General features: G+C 38.5%; 1 protein-coding gene across 1 annotated transcript in view; it reads left to right on the top strand.

Moving 5' to 3' along the window:
- col7a1 (collagen, type VII, alpha 1) overlaps positions 1-17083 on the top strand; it is a 67977-nt gene that overhangs the window by 34887 nt on the left and 16007 nt on the right. Inside the window, exons 45-85 of the mRNA XM_067458184.1 lie at positions 125-160; positions 253-297; positions 389-424; positions 603-638; positions 738-773; positions 929-1000; positions 1358-1417; positions 2307-2342; positions 2460-2540; positions 3045-3080; positions 3175-3219; positions 3300-3371; positions 3953-3997; positions 4099-4134; positions 4237-4278; positions 4363-4443; positions 4524-4559; positions 4782-4817; positions 8941-9021; positions 9111-9146; positions 9290-9361; positions 9461-9505; positions 10971-11006; positions 11089-11124; positions 11835-11939; positions 12065-12130; positions 12315-12350; positions 12611-12646; positions 12743-12781; positions 12865-12900; positions 12995-13117; positions 13380-13589; positions 13714-13749; positions 14355-14399; positions 14550-14663; positions 14753-14824; positions 14937-14981; positions 15928-15963; positions 16730-16765; positions 16843-16887; positions 17031-17063. Of these exons, the coding sequence (XP_067314285.1) occupies positions 125-160; positions 253-297; positions 389-424; positions 603-638; positions 738-773; positions 929-1000; positions 1358-1417; positions 2307-2342; positions 2460-2540; positions 3045-3080; positions 3175-3219; positions 3300-3371; positions 3953-3997; positions 4099-4134; positions 4237-4278; positions 4363-4443; positions 4524-4559; positions 4782-4817; positions 8941-9021; positions 9111-9146; positions 9290-9361; positions 9461-9505; positions 10971-11006; positions 11089-11124; positions 11835-11939; positions 12065-12130; positions 12315-12350; positions 12611-12646; positions 12743-12781; positions 12865-12900; positions 12995-13117; positions 13380-13589; positions 13714-13749; positions 14355-14399; positions 14550-14663; positions 14753-14824; positions 14937-14981; positions 15928-15963; positions 16730-16765; positions 16843-16887; positions 17031-17063 (2286 nt within the window). The remainder of the gene's footprint in view (positions 1-124; positions 161-252; positions 298-388; positions 425-602; positions 639-737; positions 774-928; positions 1001-1357; positions 1418-2306; positions 2343-2459; positions 2541-3044; positions 3081-3174; positions 3220-3299; positions 3372-3952; positions 3998-4098; positions 4135-4236; positions 4279-4362; positions 4444-4523; positions 4560-4781; positions 4818-8940; positions 9022-9110; positions 9147-9289; positions 9362-9460; positions 9506-10970; positions 11007-11088; positions 11125-11834; positions 11940-12064; positions 12131-12314; positions 12351-12610; positions 12647-12742; positions 12782-12864; positions 12901-12994; positions 13118-13379; positions 13590-13713; positions 13750-14354; positions 14400-14549; positions 14664-14752; positions 14825-14936; positions 14982-15927; positions 15964-16729; positions 16766-16842; positions 16888-17030; positions 17064-17083) is intronic.

Below are 17083 nucleotides of genomic sequence, written 5' to 3'. Positions count from 1 at the left end.
GTGTGCTAAATAATTTAAGTCACCTTTAACAAAGATTGTACAACAATTTTGCTATTTAAATAAGTTTAATTTAATTTTGATATCATTCTTTGTAAAAAAAAAAAAAAAAAAAAAACATTTTTAGGGTGACAGAGGCCTTCCAGGTCCAGCAGGAGAAAAGGTACATAATATATATGTAGATATAGCACTTTTTTATTAGAGAGCTGTGGGTTATACTTGACTTGTTTATGTCTGTTTTTGTTTGTATGCTAGGGAGATAAAGGTTCAGTAGGCCCCACTGGACCTCAAGGACTGAGGGTGAGTGGCTGCATAGCCATGATAAGTCACACGCCATGTGAAAATGCATGAGTGTACATGCAAGTTGTAAATTATTTATACATGCCCTTAGGGTTTGCCAGGGAGCAATGGCCTTCCTGGAGAGAAGGTAAGTAAAGATGTCAGCTCAACAAACAGCATTATATACAGTATGTGTGTGTGTATATATATATATATATATATATATATATATATATATATATATATATATATATATATATATATATATATATATAAATAACATATATTTATATATAAATTCTTTATGTGTCTCTGTTTGCTATAAGGGCAGTGAGGGTGCAAAAGGGGAACCAGGAAGCAGTGTAAGATCACACTTTTCATGTTTTAAAATGTCTAAGTATGTTTCATGCATTTGTAATTGTCCTCGTGATGGTGACGTTGTTCACTGTGGCTTTTTTTAGCAGGGTCCAGTTTCATTTGGGAAAAAAGGAGAGCGGGTATGACTTTTGAGAACTATACAGAGACAGTATTTTAATTTTATTCTTAAGTCTAAGTCTTTTGTATACTGACATTCAGATGATACAAACCTTTTTTTTGCCAAAGTTTCATTCAAAATTCAACTATTTTAACTCTCTTCTTTTTCTTCTTTTAGGGGGAAAGGGGCTTTCCAGGTCCTGACGGCGCTAAAGGTGATAAAGGAGATGGAGGACAAAAAGGGGAAAGAGTGAGTTTTGTGAATGAATGAAAGTGTTCATATGGGAAACTGCCTGCTCTTATGAGATAGTGAGGACATTTTGATAAAATCGAATGACACTTATGTTGACATTGAGTTTATGTTGATCACACAGCTCTTCTTCTTCTTCTTCTTCTTCTTCTTCTTCTTCTTCTTCTTCTTCTTCTTCTTCTTCTTCTTCTTCTTCTCCTTCTCCTTCTCCTTCTTCTTCTTCTTCTTCTTCTTCTTCTTCTTCTTATTATTATTATTATTATTATTACTATTCAGAAATGGATTCAGAAGATACATTTCAAGGTATAACTGAAATTGTGAAACTGCATGATTGAAACTTTCTAATCTGTCCCACAGGGTACCCCTGGAGCAGGAGAGCCCGGCCAACCCGGACCTAAAGGGGACCAGGGCGATCGGGTAAGTTTGTCTTTGTGATTCACTAGATGTTCACATCGGTATACTTGTGACAACAATGGTATTACTTATAACACCTGGGGTGGTGGAGTTGGGGTGATTTATTTTAAATGCGCACTCGCTTTTCACATTTGCTTATAAATTTACAATCACGCGTACACTCTGTGTATATAGGGCTAAAATTTTCGGCCATCAAGGACCCGCTATCAGTATGTGGGATTTTAAAATCTCTTTGGAATGCATGCTCGCTTTTTACTTCCGATCATGTGTATAAGGAGCAGCAGTACTGACCGCACATTTTACAAGATAAGATATTTGTCAATGATGCTCAAGATCTGTTGTGCACCAAATTCTCCAACATCGTCTTGTCAGTCATCTTCCTTTTTCATCCTTATCTCCTTATCTTCACGTGATGAGAGAAATCTGATTCCTGCTACACTGTGCTGCGACTCTGCAGCTTGTGCTCTATGGAGCAGCAGAGCAGATGCTTTCAGTTTGTAATTGTAGTGTCCGTTGTCCAACTGAACTAAATGGTTTTTATTGTTGGGTATTTGACAAATTGCTTTTGTTCCTCTTTTGTGCTTATGCTAAATGCATAAATGTTTTTTTTTCTCTTGTGAATGAGAATCTCCACAAAGTGACACTATATTTGCAGTGGGAGAAGATTCACATGTCACATTTCATTATGCATATAAATGCATGAAAGAAATTGCATAATAATATTATGAATGTCAAACTAACAGTGATTTTCAAAATTACATACATTTATTTGAAAAATACAGTATAAAGTTTAGAGAAACCAGAAATAGATAGCATATCTACATTTCCCTCATCCTAACAATAAGAAAGAAACACACTGAATTCATCAATAGCTGTTTATTTATTTATACAGGGTCCCGCTGGATTGTCTGGAAAACCTGGTGCGAAGGTAAAGTGGGCCCTTAAACTCCAATGACTCCAGAGCATATGTTCATGCACATGACTTCGCATTAGCCTGAATAAGTTGTCATACACTGCTCACCCTCTTTTTTCTGTGTGACTCTAGGGCAGTCAAGGTGAGCCAGGGGAGAGAGGGGAGGCAGGCAATCCTGGTTCACAGGGCCCAATGGGCCCAAGAGGGAAAGATGTGAGAGTATACACACATTTATACATGAACACAGGCCTAAATGATGCTTCTAATAACTTACTCTGCAAAGAATAGTCATTTACTAACATTTTTGGGTGTTTAAGTGTGTCTGTCATACTTAATTCTTTACCTTAAACATATTAGGTGTTCTGAAAGTTACTACTTTTACTATCTCTCTTTACTTTATTAGTCCTGTGACTATTCTGTTTTATTTTTATTATTTTGTTTTATTTAATGTGCTTTTAACATTTAACTTATTCTTGTTTTTCTTCTAACATCTTTCTTTCTCAGAGAAGTAACAAGTAGTCAAGGTAAAAGGTGTCTTCTGATGCTACTCCACACACTTAAAGCTACTGTATTTGCATTTGTGGCCTCAGAAATATAAGATTGTATTGTTATTCATGAAAATGTAATTGTTTTTGGTGAAGATATGGCATAACAGTGCATAAAGAATATTTATCATTTCATGAAGTATAATCTCTTGTTTTTTGTTGTTGTTTTTAGGGACTAAAAGGAGACAAAGGAGAAGATGGTATTTCAGTATGTTAGAAATTTTTTATTTCACTTATTTCTCTATGTGTGCGTGTGTTAGTGTTCTTGTATGTAATGTTACTTTGTTTCACTTGTATTTCAGGGAGAATCAGGGTTGCCAGGTAAACCAGGGGAGAGAGGTCTAAGAGTGAGTATGCAGATTTGTTATGCAAATCACTGTACTTTATTTTCCAGCCATATCTTAACAGTGTTCTTTTAATTTTAAAGGGAATCCCAGGTCAATCAGGTCAACCTGGGCCAAAAGGAGACACAGGTGATCCGGGGGAAGATGGACGAAATGTAAGACATATGGCTACTAGATGTATTACATCAGAATTAAGGCTTGGTCACTCTTAACTAAATATTTGCAAACTTTCTTGTAATAGAATCTAATAGTTATGCACTCAAAAACAATTACTCTAAGACTCTAACAATTACACTCATTCAGTTGTTCCAAAACTGTATCAATTTCTTCCTTCTGCTGAACAAAAAAGATATTTAGAAGAATGTCGGTAACCAAACAGTTAATGGACACCATTGACTTCCATAATATTGACAAAAATACTATGGAAGTCAGTAGACCAATCAAATGTTTGATTACCAACATTCGTCAAAATATAATTTTTGTTCAGCAGAAGAAAGAAATTCATACAGGCTTTGAACAATTGAGGGTGAATACATTTTGACAGAATTTAAATTTTTGGGTGAACTTTCTTTTTAATCTCTTATTGGTTAATCAGATCTCTCTACAACTATGCCATTAAAAACATCAACCTCCAAATAAAACAACAACAGATCTCTGTTGCAAGATATTAAGCACTTTTGGGTTAGATTATTGGTTTCTTTGTCTGATCATGTGATCAGAGCTATGTTTTCCACAGGGTATCCCAGGCCCCACTGGACTAAGAGGCTTAAAAGGCGAACAGGTGAAAGATTTAAAAACTTTTATCACAAATGCAGTCGTGTTTGGACCACCACACAAACAATGAAATTGTCATCTAACTGTCTTCATTATGGGTAATTATAGGGAATACAAGGTCCCCCTGGGCCGCCTGGAGATGTGGTATAATTTTAAATCTTTATCATCTCTTCTTTTTTTCCTACAACCCCCTTTTATAAGTAACTATTTGTTTTTGAAATCTTTTGAATTTATTTATTCTGTTAGACGATTGGAGATAAACAGCTGAAAGGTGACAGAGGAGAAAAGGTACAGTAAAATGCACATATTCTTTAAATTCTGTCTTTCACACATATTCTGATTTTGTCATTGTGATCCTGGTTCTGACACCAGGGAGAGGCAGGTGACCCAGGGGAGCATGGGGCTAAAGGTCAAAAGGGTGAAGCAGGAGCTCCAGGCCCTGCAGGACCAAGCGTAAGTCAGCATGGAGATCAAACACTACATGTTATTCAGAGTACTAGGATTTGTATCCTATAAAACTATTTGTTTTTTAGGGTCTTGATGGGCAACGTGGGCTACCAGGAGCCAGAGTAAATACTGCTCTTTTGTGCTTTTGCCATTTACATACTGTTTGTGTACCTGTTTGTGTCTCTATTGCCATGTGCACACAGAAATACAGTGATGCAAACTGTACAGTTGTTTAGGGCAGTGACAACTGTATTATAAAACTGAATTTACATTAAATCTGTTGAACCACACTGAATAACTAGTCATTTCTTTTGATAGCAATCTGTAATATCTGTTTCTTTTAGGGTGACCCAGGTGATAGGGGCAGTCCAGGAGACAAGGTGAGAGAGCCAGGTTTCTTTGTTTACTATGTAGAGTTCCCAGCTGTCCCGTATTACCTAGTATGTCCTGTATATAGTGCCTAATTGATTTGTCCCTTACGTGACCTACCTTGTCCTGTTTATTAACTGTTACACTGATCTAACCACTGACTTTTCACATATGGCCGTTCACATATGTTGTGTCTTTTGCATGGCAGCGACATGAAAAAATTATTTTCAGAATGGCGCAAGCGCGCCACAGGCCTTGTGACATTGAAACAACTGATCAGCTTCGGGCCTTTCCGTAACAACATTGACAGCTCTGCCAAGATGGACAAACAGCTGATCATAGCTGTACAGGGCTGTTTTTTTATTGATTATTTATATCTCCAGATTATTTATTTTTCCATAAATATATCTAGCAGTAGAGCTAATGCAAGGGCTGGAAATCCATTTATCCTTTGCTGAAACTTCTTCGTCTTCATAGAGAACACGCGGCACACAAGCCACACGCAGCTAGTCTGTTGGTTTAGTTTGTTCTGCAGACTAGGTGTACGTGAGTAAAATCCCTTTAAACATGGCAGAAACATCTGTTTATACATTTGTAAATTATATTGCAAACAAATGATTATGAAAGTCAAGGTGATACTGTAATCCATGTTGAAAACAGTTGTGTACATTTTTTTAGGATTCTTTGATGAATAAAAAAGGTTAAAAGAACAGCATTAATCTGAACTTTTTTTTTTAAACTCATGTGTGTCATGAGTGACAGGTCCTGACATCCCTGACAAGAAGTAGTTATTAGCCTGTGGTTTAAGATCTCTGAATCTTAATGCAAAGGCTGCAGGTTCAGTTTTATACATGGTGGTAATCTTTAGGCACCTCATGGGTCCAGTTAAATTTTTATTCAGGAAATTATGATGCGATTTACTAAACATTCGATGCATCAATTTTTCAACAATGCCTTTCGGCCGCAATTCATTATAAATAAATCATGCAGTAGACCTAGTGGTTCACTTTTCTCTTTTCAACATGTGGAAGTTATGGGTTGCTTAAGGGTTCTGTGTTTGGATTTGACAGACATGAACAGGCTGTTGTTTCTTTAAGTCCAGCTGGACACATAAAATATGATTTTTATTTTACAATCCTTGCCTGTAATGTTTTACAGTTTTCTTATTTCAATGAAAAATTCAAATTAAATCAATTTAAATTATAATTATTGTTTATTATTATAATTTGTTCAGTAAAAGTATTGTAATGCATCTGGGTTTTTTCCCCCACAGTCCTAATTACTATGATCATTATCTGATGTCAAAGCTGAATTTTCAGCATCATTACTCCAGTCTTCAGTGTTACATGATCCTTCAGAAATCATACGGTACAGATATGGTTAAATTTTCCACTGTAGGGCTGATATGGGAACTCTTTGGAATGTAATACAAATGCACAAGTTTACAGAATGTATGAGATGTAAATAGGGACTGAGTTATAGAGGACAATCATTTATTTATTTTCACTTTATTAATTACTTGTGTTAATGTCACTCAAATAGCGCTTGGCCAGCTACAGAGAAACTGCCTGCCAGACAACAGTGACCAATCCTTTTATTTATCATTTCTGAATAAAAGTATGAAAAAAGTCACTTTTAACAAAAAGCAAGTACCAAGTGGCACGTAACATTCAATGGATTTTATTTGTACAGGTCCTTCTCAAAAAATTTGCATATGTGATAAAAGTTTATTATTTTTCATAATGTAATGATAAAAGTTAAACTTTCATATATTTTAGATTCATTGCACACCAACTGAAATATTTCAGGTCTTTTATTGTTTTAATACTGATGATTTTGGCATACATCTAAAAAAATTAGCATATCATGAAAAGGTTTTCTAAACGAGCTATTAACCTAATCATCTGAATCAACTAATTAACTCTAAACACCTGCTAAAGATTCCTGAGGCTTTTAAAAACTCCCAGCCTGGTTCATTACTCAAAACCGCAATCATGGGTAAGACTGCCGACCTATCCCGACCCTGTCCAGAAGGCATCATTGACACCCTCAAGCGAGAGGGTAAGACACAGAAAGAAATTTCTGAATGAATAGGCTGTTCCCAGTGTGCTGCATCAAGGCACCTCAGTGGGAAGTCTGTGGGAAGAAAAAAGTGCGGCAAAAAACACTGCACAACGAGAAGAGGTGACCGGACCCTGAGAAAGATTGTGGAGAAGGACCGATTCCAGACCTTGGGGGACCTGCGGAAGCAGTGGACTGAGTCTGGAGTAGAAACATCCAGAGCCACCGTGCACAGGCGTGAGCAGGAAATGGGCTACAGGTGCCACATTCCCCAGGTCAAGCCATTTTTGGGCTACAGAGAAGCAGCACTGGACTGTTGCTCAGTGGTCCAAAGTACTTTTTTCGGATGAAAGCAAATTTTGCATGTCATTCGGAAATCAAGGTGCCAAAGTCTGGAGGAAGACTGGGGAGAAGGAAATGCCAAAATGCCTGAAGTCCAGTGTCAAGTACCCACAGTCAGTGATGGTCTGGGGTGCCATGTCAGCTGCTGGTGTTGGTCCACTGTGTTTTATCAAGGGCAGGGTCAATGCAGCTAGCTATCAGGAGATTTTTGAGCACTTCATGCTCCCATCAGCTGAAAAGCTTTATGGAGATGATTTCGTTTTTCAGCATGACCTGGCACCTGCTCACAGTGCCAAAACCACTGGTAAATGGTTTACTGACCATGGTATTACTGTGCTCAATTGGCCTGCCAACTCTCCTGACCTGAACCCCATCTGTGAGAATCTGTGGGATATTGTGAAGAGAAAGTTGAGAGACGCAAGACCCAACACTCTGGATGAGCTTAAGGCCGCTATCGAAGCATCCTGGGCCTCCAGAACACCTCAGCAGTGCCACAGGCTGAACGCCTTCATGCCACGACGCATTGAAGCAGTCATTTCTGCAAAAGGATTCCCGACCAAGTATTGAGTGCATAACTGAACATAATTATTTGAAGGTTGACTTTTTTGTATTAAAAACACTTTTCTTTTATTGGTCGGATGAAATATGCCATTTTTTTTTTTTTTTAGATTTTTTGGTTTTCATGAGCTGTATGCCAAAATCATCAGTATTAAAACAATAAAAGACCTGAAATATTTCAGTTGGTGTGCAATGAATCTAAAGTATATGAAAGTTTAATTTTTATCATTACATTAATAAAATTATGAACTTTTATCACATATGCTATTTTTTTAGAAGGACCTGTAGATGGATAAATTCAATGTAAATTCATTTTGTGCTGTCAATAACTTTTGGAATGAAGTGTCTACAAAATAATAATCTTCCTTAAATATTTCTTCAAAGGCAGGTGTAAGCTTCTTTGCAAAATCATTCTATTTTAGAGTGCTGCAATGACACTATTTTGAAAGCAAGTGCCATACAGTGGATGACAGCTGAAAAAATGGCTGAAATGGTAACGCTGGCTGCACTAATAATCAGCGTAAAGTATAAATATAACTGCTTAGTCATGGATCTCACTATACTGCAGTGGCTGTGACACACTTCATTATGTCAGGTTTTGCCTCTTGGGGTTTTAAATAGCAGGTCTCACAAGCGCTGCAAATATTCTTTATTGGCTGTCTGCAAAATTGTTCAATCTTATTTTAACATTTGCGCTACAGAAGTAAACAAGGCTTTGTTTTGTAGTGGGAGGAAATGAGAAAACAAGATCTCACTGATATTGTGTGGAATATTTTAAACCATGTTGCAGCTTTCTGCTTCCTGTAAGAGAGACGTATACTTGTGTAGGAGCCTCATCTATTTTATCCTTTTGATCTTTGTTCTTTAATCATTGTGTAGGATTTTAGGTGGGGCATCATTGATTATTGCATTAGGCTGATGATTGCTGCATTTGGCATGCATGTGTGTTTTGCTCTCAGGCAGATGTTGTTAATGACAAACATTGGATCTACCAGTCAACCCATTCTCAATATTATTCATTCAAGTAGACATTGACCCAATGCTGATTTGAAAAATGTATGATGACAGTGCCAGTGTTTGTATGCATGTATAATATGTCTGTGTCACAGTTAACAACAGACGACACACACAGTTAATCGATTGTTTCATGTACATGTGTGCATGTGTGTGCAGGGAGAAAGAGGAGCGGCTGGTTTGGATGGACGACCTGGTCAGGATGGGAAACCTGGTCCACCTGGAGTTCCCGGATTAAGGGTCAGATCACTTCAATCTTTGCATCAGCTTCATATTCAAAGAATCCTCAATCAGTTTGAATCATTTCCTAAATGTTATTGGTGTTGTAGGGTGACCCAGGAAAACAAGGGGATCCTGGAAGAGATGTGAGTACTTCTGTTCCTCCCAATGTCAAATCTGTTTGTTTTGTATCATGATGTTGCCACTATTGGCAGCTACAAATCAGTACAGTTTTTAATCAAATACGTATTGTTATGCGGAATGAATAAATTATTTTTTTTGTTCCTAGGGCTTGGCGGGACTAAGAGGGCCTCAGGGGCCTCCAGGACCAACTGGGACCCCCGGAACTGATGGCACACCTGTGAGTAATTTGTGTAGGGGAAATCGTTTACCCATACAAATTCCCACAGCAGTGCATAAGCACGTTATCACATCAAAATAATGTTTTTCTTTATTTCAGGGTAAAGCAGGGGAGGATGGAAAACCAGGACTTCCTGGAAAAGCTGTAAGTGAAGCTCTAATATGAATGAGAACCCAATGAGATGCAATATGTAACATATTCTTACAAGGTACTTACTGTTGACATATTCTACAACCCCATTGTAATATCAGTAGGTGTGTTTACATGGAGCACTGTAATCGGTTTAAAAGTCCAATCGGAATGAAAATGCTCCATATAAACACCTCTATCAGAATAAAAATGCCCAAACCGAATAAAACTGTAATCGGTTCGAGAGGGGTGGAATAAACCTTTTCATGAAACGACCTGACCCAATTACTTTTCAGTGTAGGTCCTTAGATGACGTGATACACAGCGTGCGCCTTCACCACTGACACATGCAGGCTATAATGTTGAGAGGAAAGTTAATTTTTCTGAGGGGTAAACTTTTTATTTCGTTAGAAGTTATGAAGATAATGTTGGCATAATGACACAGACATAGCCCGGCTACATCCTCTCATCTTGACAGCGTTTGTCCAAGGCACTTTTTACTTCAACTGCGCCTGACAGTTGAATTAATTTTTTCTGAGATGATTACACTTTACAATAAATAAATAGCTTTTATAATACCGTACAAGTCCTGGAGGCCGTTGAGAGTTGCTATGGCATCCGTGAACACATTCCAGCTGCTGGAGAGGACAGAGTCGACATTTCTGATGCGGCAGACAAACTGCTCGGTGATGATTGCGATTGAAAGTCAGCACATGTAAACCCCAGATCGGTTTAGATAACGTCTCATGTAAACAGTCACCTAAATCTTTCAATCTTCGGAATTATTTTAATCGGAATGACAAAAAAGTGTGCATATAAGTGTGGCTAGTATCATGTGTGAATTTCCAAGCTGGCACTTGTTACTTTAAATGCAGATACAACTATTATTTTTATTTTTTTATCAAGTCAACTCAGTCTAGAATGCAGTACACAAACACTCGTTCCAGTTTAGCAACCACACCACAGCCCTTGTCCTCCATAAATGAGACAATTAAACCATCCTGCTGATTATAAATCACCCTCTTAGCAGCCTAATGGGCTTTCAGTGGGAGGTAACTCATCCTAATAAATGCTTTATAGTTCAAATATGTGAGGAGTTTCAGTCAACCGTGTACTAATGTTCGGTTAACCTGACTCGGATAGATTACGCCGCTGGAGCTGGGCTTACTCAAATCCCACTCGCCCTGCAGTTTCTTCTGATTTACTGATCACAGCCCTGAACCAGCTGTGGTAATTGCAGGAGCTATATTGGGCTGGATGGCACCCGTCATATATCTGTAATACATGGCTGCGCGTCACACGAAGCGCTTAGAAGAGAAATTACTGCTTGAATGAACTGCACAAAATTACAAGAGTTCTCATACCAAAACAGGAAGAGCTGATTACAGGAAGTCTTGATTACAGAAATTATGAAAACGCGCCTCGCGCTCATCCAGATGTCTGTTTAGTGTGTTTAGTGTTTTCTATCAAACTTTTTCAGGGCGAGGACGGCGAGCCAGGAGAGGATGGGCGAAAGGTAATAAAACACCTATTGTATGACTACATTGTAATTTTTGGTAATAAGCCTCTGATCAAATCTGGTTATGCCTCCTTTGCAGGGAGACAAAGGAGAGCAGGGGCCTGCTGGAAGAGACGTGAGTCTCTCATATCTTTCTGATCATTCTGTTCTCACTCTCTTCCTGCCTTTCACATCACAAGACAAGTCCATCACAGCTTATCATACTCTGCACTACATAACACTTTCAAAATGTACATTTTAAGACTTTTCCGACAGCTATGTTATAGAAAAGGTTATTATTACCATTTGCGGATCTCATTCTCTATGTGTCATCAAAGGTAAGCGTGTAACAGGTTTGTAAAGGCTACTCTTTTACATAAGTGCCGCCTTTTGCATTTTGTACTCTGTTATCTCCACGCCTGTATTTCCTGTTTTCTTTCTGTGACCTGTGGCCACATTTGTCTCTAAATGTACTCAGATTGTGTTGTTTTCTGTTATTCAGTCCATGTCATTATGTCTGCCCTTTTTACTACCTTTTCTTTCGCACAGCTAATTTTCCCATCAGCACAAATCAGATTTGTTGTTAAATGGATGTTTTCAATCATAGAAACACACACGCAAACATATAAACACACTCTCACGCACATTTTAAATGTGTGGATGCTCTTCTTCCTGTGCTTGATGCTGAGTGCAGTCAGTAATTATGAGTCAGCAGCCTTATGGGAGAATCTCTTCACTGATGAGTTTATTTGATGTGCAAATTTATGCCCATTAATTAAGGAATTAATTTGTATCATGGTTATTTCTCTCATCTCCTCTCTCTCTGTATAATCACTCTTTCCTCAGGGTCGAGATGGGATAAAAGGTGATCAGGGCATTGCTGGACTTATTGGCCCACAAGGTCCCATTGGACCCCCTGGAGTTCCTGGAAACGTCGGACCACCAGGACCTGTGTGTTTGTGTTGTGCATATTTTTGAATATAAATAGACTACTCTGCTACTCTATTAATCCCACAAGAATTCTGCTAATTTTATGCAAAGAGCTGTATATCTCTATCTGTCTCTATTTCTTCCAGGTGGTCTATGTTAAAGGGGAGCCAGCAACAGCTATTCCAGGGCCCCAGGGCCCTCCAGGATCCTCTGTAAGTATCTAGCACTGCTGGCTCGTCAGTTGTTTTTAGAGTTTGAGACTTTTTATTTTTTGAAGAAGCCCTGCTTACATTTTCTTCTGAAATTATTTGTTTATTATACTATATAATGTTTATTAATTATTTATTATAGCCCAGATACATATATCTTACTGCTGTTTGAATTTGAATCATTCAGGGAGTACCTGGAGTTCCAGGAGCTCCTGGAGCAAGAGTAAGTTGTGTGTGTGTGTGTGTGTGTGTGTGTGTGTGTGTGTGTGTGTGTGTGTGTGTGTGTGTGTGTGTGTGTGTGTGTGTGTGTGTGTGTGTGTGTGTGTGTGTGATTGAGAGAGAGAGAGAGAGAGAGAGAGAGAGAGAGTGAGTGAGTGAGTGAGTGAGTGAGTGAGTGAGTGAGTGAGTGAGTGAATGAGTGAAAGGGAGTGTATTGCTTTTTTATATATTTCATGACACAAATTGTCAATGTGACCTTTGTAGGGGGAAAGAGGTCTACCAGGCTTGAAAGGAGATGTGGTGAGTGTATTTTTCTAGTGGTCACTGCTCTCAGAGGTGACATAAGAGAGTTCTCAGCCTACCTGACTATAAAAATTCAACTCTTCTGATTGACAGGGTGATCCAGGAGAGGATGGCAAACCAGGATCTGTAGCGGTAAGAAAATGCTCACGCATGCACAGTCACACATGCATGGCTGGCAAGATGACTAATGTTCTTTCCCGCTTCTTTTGTCACAGGATGTGAAGAGAGCGTTTTCAGAATTTGGCATTGAGGTACTGAGAAATTTATCAACAAGATTGACTTCTTTGTATGCAGATGTACATCTGTCACTATCTTTCCTGTCCTTTATATACAATTACATTTTAGGTCAGAGAACTAAAACTATTAGTTGATGACCGAAGCAATCTGCTATCAAAGTTCAATGAACTGGCCACGGGAAAGAGGGGCGAAAAAGGAGACGTCGGACCTAGAGGGCCTTCAGGAGCAGATGTGAGTTAAAATTGTGCATACAGTATGTGTGACTGTGCATACAGTCACACATAATTGTGCATACAGTACGTGTGAGTGGTGTCTGGTAGTTTAACAGTTGGAATAGTGTGTTACAGGACCGTTTGCAATGAAGATCATGCTAAAACTCATTGTGTGCTGTCCATGGTGCTGAAACTAGGTTCTGGTTAGAAAACATCCAGGAACTCTCAGTCTCTCCTCATTTGTAAACCTTGTTCTCTCATTTTTGCTTACTTGCTTCCAGGGTGCACGAGGTCTTCCAGGTGAGCGAGGGATAAAAGGAGAGCAGGGTGAGAAAGGGCCACCTGGCCTACAGGGCCCTCCAGGCAGGGCAATTGGAGAGAGAGGCCCAGAGGGCCCGCCAGGACAGGCAGGTGAACCCGGAAAGCCAGGGATACCAGGAGTACCAGGACGAGCCGGTGAACTAGGAGAAGCTGGCAGACCTGGGGAAAAGGTAGAGAAGAGCATTGGTATTTTGTTACTTTAGCAATTTTACATTTTACAAAGAGCTGATTAAATAAGGTATTTTATATAACGTTAATGAATAAATGAGATTAAAAATATTGTCTTTGTTGCAGGGAGATAAAGGGGAGAAAGGGGACAGAGGGCAAGCTGTAAGTACCATGGTTATAATTTATATATATATATATATATATATATATATATATATATATATATATATATATATATATATATATATATATATATATATATATATATATATATGGTCAGAGCATCGCCAAAACTGCAGCTCTTGTGGAGTATTCCTGGACTGCAGTGGTCAGTATCTATCAAAAGTGATCCAAGGAAGGAACAGTGGAGAACCAGCGACAGGGACATGGGCGGCCACGGCACATAGATGCATGTGGGGAGCAAAGGCTGGCCGTGTGGTCTGATCAAACAGATGAGCTACCGTAGCTCAAATTTCTTAAGAATTTAATGCTGGTTCTGATAGAAAGGTGTCAGAATACACAGTGCATTGGAGTTTGTTGCGTATGGGGCTGCATAGCCGGAAACCAGTCAGGGTGCCCATGCTTACCCCTGTTTTTATTTTGTTTTTTTTGCTGCCACATTTTCTTGAATAATATATATTTTATATATATTTTACCAGCTATTAAGTGTATAATTTCCATCCAGCAATTTTGCTTGCATTTGATGCTTGGTGTATGTTCAAACCCTACTTTCCTGTTTTCGTATAGAATAAATCTTCTCTTTTTAGGGTCCAGCTGGATTACCTGGCCTAGTAGGGCCTCCAGGACCAAAGGTAGAACAAAATGAATTCTTAGCATGCTAATGGAAGTGTACTGTGAACTTAGTGGTTCAATTCAAATTCAATAGTGGTAGTTCAATTTAATTTTGAGTGTAGTAACAAGTGTAGTAACATATTGAGCATGTATGACTCCTTTTTTCTAAGGGCGATTCTGCCAATGCTCAGAGTGGTGTGCCTGGTCCAAGAGGTCTGCCAGGCCCCCAAGGTAACAGAGGTGAGCCTGGTGCAGTAGGACCTCCAGGATCTCCAGGAGAGCGGGTGAGGATGGATTTTCTGAAATGTTTATATGTGTGGATGCTTTTGTGACTTGAGTTGACAATCTGATTTGTGATGTGTTTCTCTGTCAGGGCTACACAGGTGCTCGTGGGGAGAAAGGGGACAGAGGAGTCAGTGGAGAGAGTGGAAAAGATGGCTCCCCAGTGAGTATATCCTTTTACTGGCCTTAACTGACAATATAACTTTTCATTTATTGCCCATTTATTGTCTCTATTTATTTATTTTTACAATAAAACTGTGGTTTTGTTATCTTAGGGAAGTCCAGGAGAGCCAGGAAAACAAGGGCAAGATGGGAAGCCGGTGAGAAACAAATTACTATTTACTGTCTTGCCAGTTTTTCTTAATAAAATGGATTTCATTTGCTTTGTTTAATTAATATTGATGTTCATTATTTTAAGGTTAATTAAGGTTAGTTATTTGAACACATCTTTAATCCTAAGTAATACACTTTGGCATGTAACTTGTCCCACACCATTTGTAGATAGTGTGGCGTGTGGAGAATTGTGCTGTTACTTTTCTAAATGATGAGACAAGTGATAAGATTGTGCCTGGTGGATGATAAAACAACAACACAAACACAGACTGACAGTAAAGGAGGGACCCAAGGCTTTTCTGTGAACCAGAATATCATAGAAACTTTGGATGGGCTTTTTTTGGGACTAAATTCCACAAAACTCCTGCTCTCATTTAAAGGTTTGGTAAAATGTTTATCGAATTCTGTAGCAGTTTTGCTTTGATAAATCTATTAAGTATATGGGAGTATAGTAGTCATACAGTATAAAAACATGCTTGTGAAATGTAGATGAGAAGACAGTTTAGCTTTACTGGAGAGGAAGAGGAGAGTTTTAGCTCTCACTCACACCTTTATTTATTCTCCTCTGGAGCAGGGTTTGAAGGGACTGTCCGGTCCACCAGGCATACCCGTGAGTAACAGCTTCCCAATATGGCAGCCTCTCTTGGGCTTGCCATGTAGGAAAGCCTGGGGATTTGCGAGTAGTAGGCCTTGCTGCGATCACTAGCTTACTTCCTTTGCTTGAGGCTCCATAGATAAACCACACAGAAGTAACAAATGCAGCACTGCTTCTATCCTCTAACCAATCTGTCTCCTCTTTTCCTCCACTCCTTTTTGTAATCCCACTCCCTTCATTTTCTTATTCCATTCCACTTGAAATTTGGACCATCACATCTATGCTCTCTCTCTATCTACACTTCCTGTCCCTCCATTCCATCCTCCCTCTCTTTTTAGGGCTTGCCTGGGTTCCCAGGAGTGCTGGGCAGACCGGTAGGTTTTCTGTGGCTGAGATTATAGGCTGCTTTACTAATAATGGGAATGAGGCAGTCTTTGTCTTTGTTTTTGTTTTTGTATGTTTGTGTGTTTAAGCCTGTTAGATGGTCATACCTGTGTGAGCTGAAATATATATTCTTATATATAGTGTATTGAAAATGTTTTTAATTTTATATGCTACCTTTTAAAAGTTTTATTCAGCAAGAAAATTGTTCAAAAGTGACAGTAAAGACATTGATATTGTCACAATAATGTAATATTTCTATTTCAAATAAAGATGGTTCTTTTGTAACTTTCTATTAATCAAAGAAAGCTGATTACGGTTTCCACAAAAAAAATATTATGCAGCATAACCTTTTTCAGCTGTAGTAATGATGAAAATAAAAGCACCAAATCAGCAAATTAGAATGATTTCTGAAGGATCATTTGACACTGAAGACTGGGGTAATGATGCTGAAAATTCTGATTCACAATCACAGGAATAAATTATTATTTATTATCATAAATTGTAATAATATTTTACTATATCACTGTTTTTACTGTTTTGATCAAATTACCTGCCTTTGTAAGCATAAGACACTAAAACATAAAGAAAATTGTGCCGGCCATTTTTGAACACTAGTGTATGTGTATTCAATGTTTGTGCAGTCTTTGTCAAAAGTATACAGTATGTCTGTCCATTTATGTGTGCATGTATGTGTTTGTCTGTGTGCTCTATATTTGTATCAGCTTGCTGTTCACACCAAATGTGTATTTTTCACAGGGGAATCCAGGAGAACCAGGAATAAGAGGACCAACTGTACGTATATTAAGTTTAACACACATTTATGTACATCCTTATAAATATTATTTCTAACATTTAGTTTGTAATTTCAGGGTCCGATAGGCGGAAATGGACCCCCAGGGGCTCCTGGTGTGAAGGTCAGTGCTGCATTATTTTATATAAACCCTAGCATTTTAGAATATAGTAATTTATTAAACATAACAGCATGACCCATGTTAGTTAGTATGTTGTCTGTTTGTGTCCTGACCATTTGTGTATGCATGTTTTGTGTCATATTTAGGGTGACCAAGGAGAACCAGGCATTGGAGTTCAAGTAAGTTTTCCAGCTGAGTA

Source organism: Pseudorasbora parva, chromosome 12 (genome assembly GCF_024679245.1).
Source record: "Pseudorasbora parva isolate DD20220531a chromosome 12, ASM2467924v1, whole genome shotgun sequence".
Classification (NCBI taxonomy): domain Eukaryota; kingdom Metazoa; phylum Chordata; class Actinopteri; order Cypriniformes; family Gobionidae; genus Pseudorasbora; species Pseudorasbora parva.
Note: the sequence above shows the minus strand (reverse complement) of the source record. Positions and strands in the feature narration are given on the sequence as shown.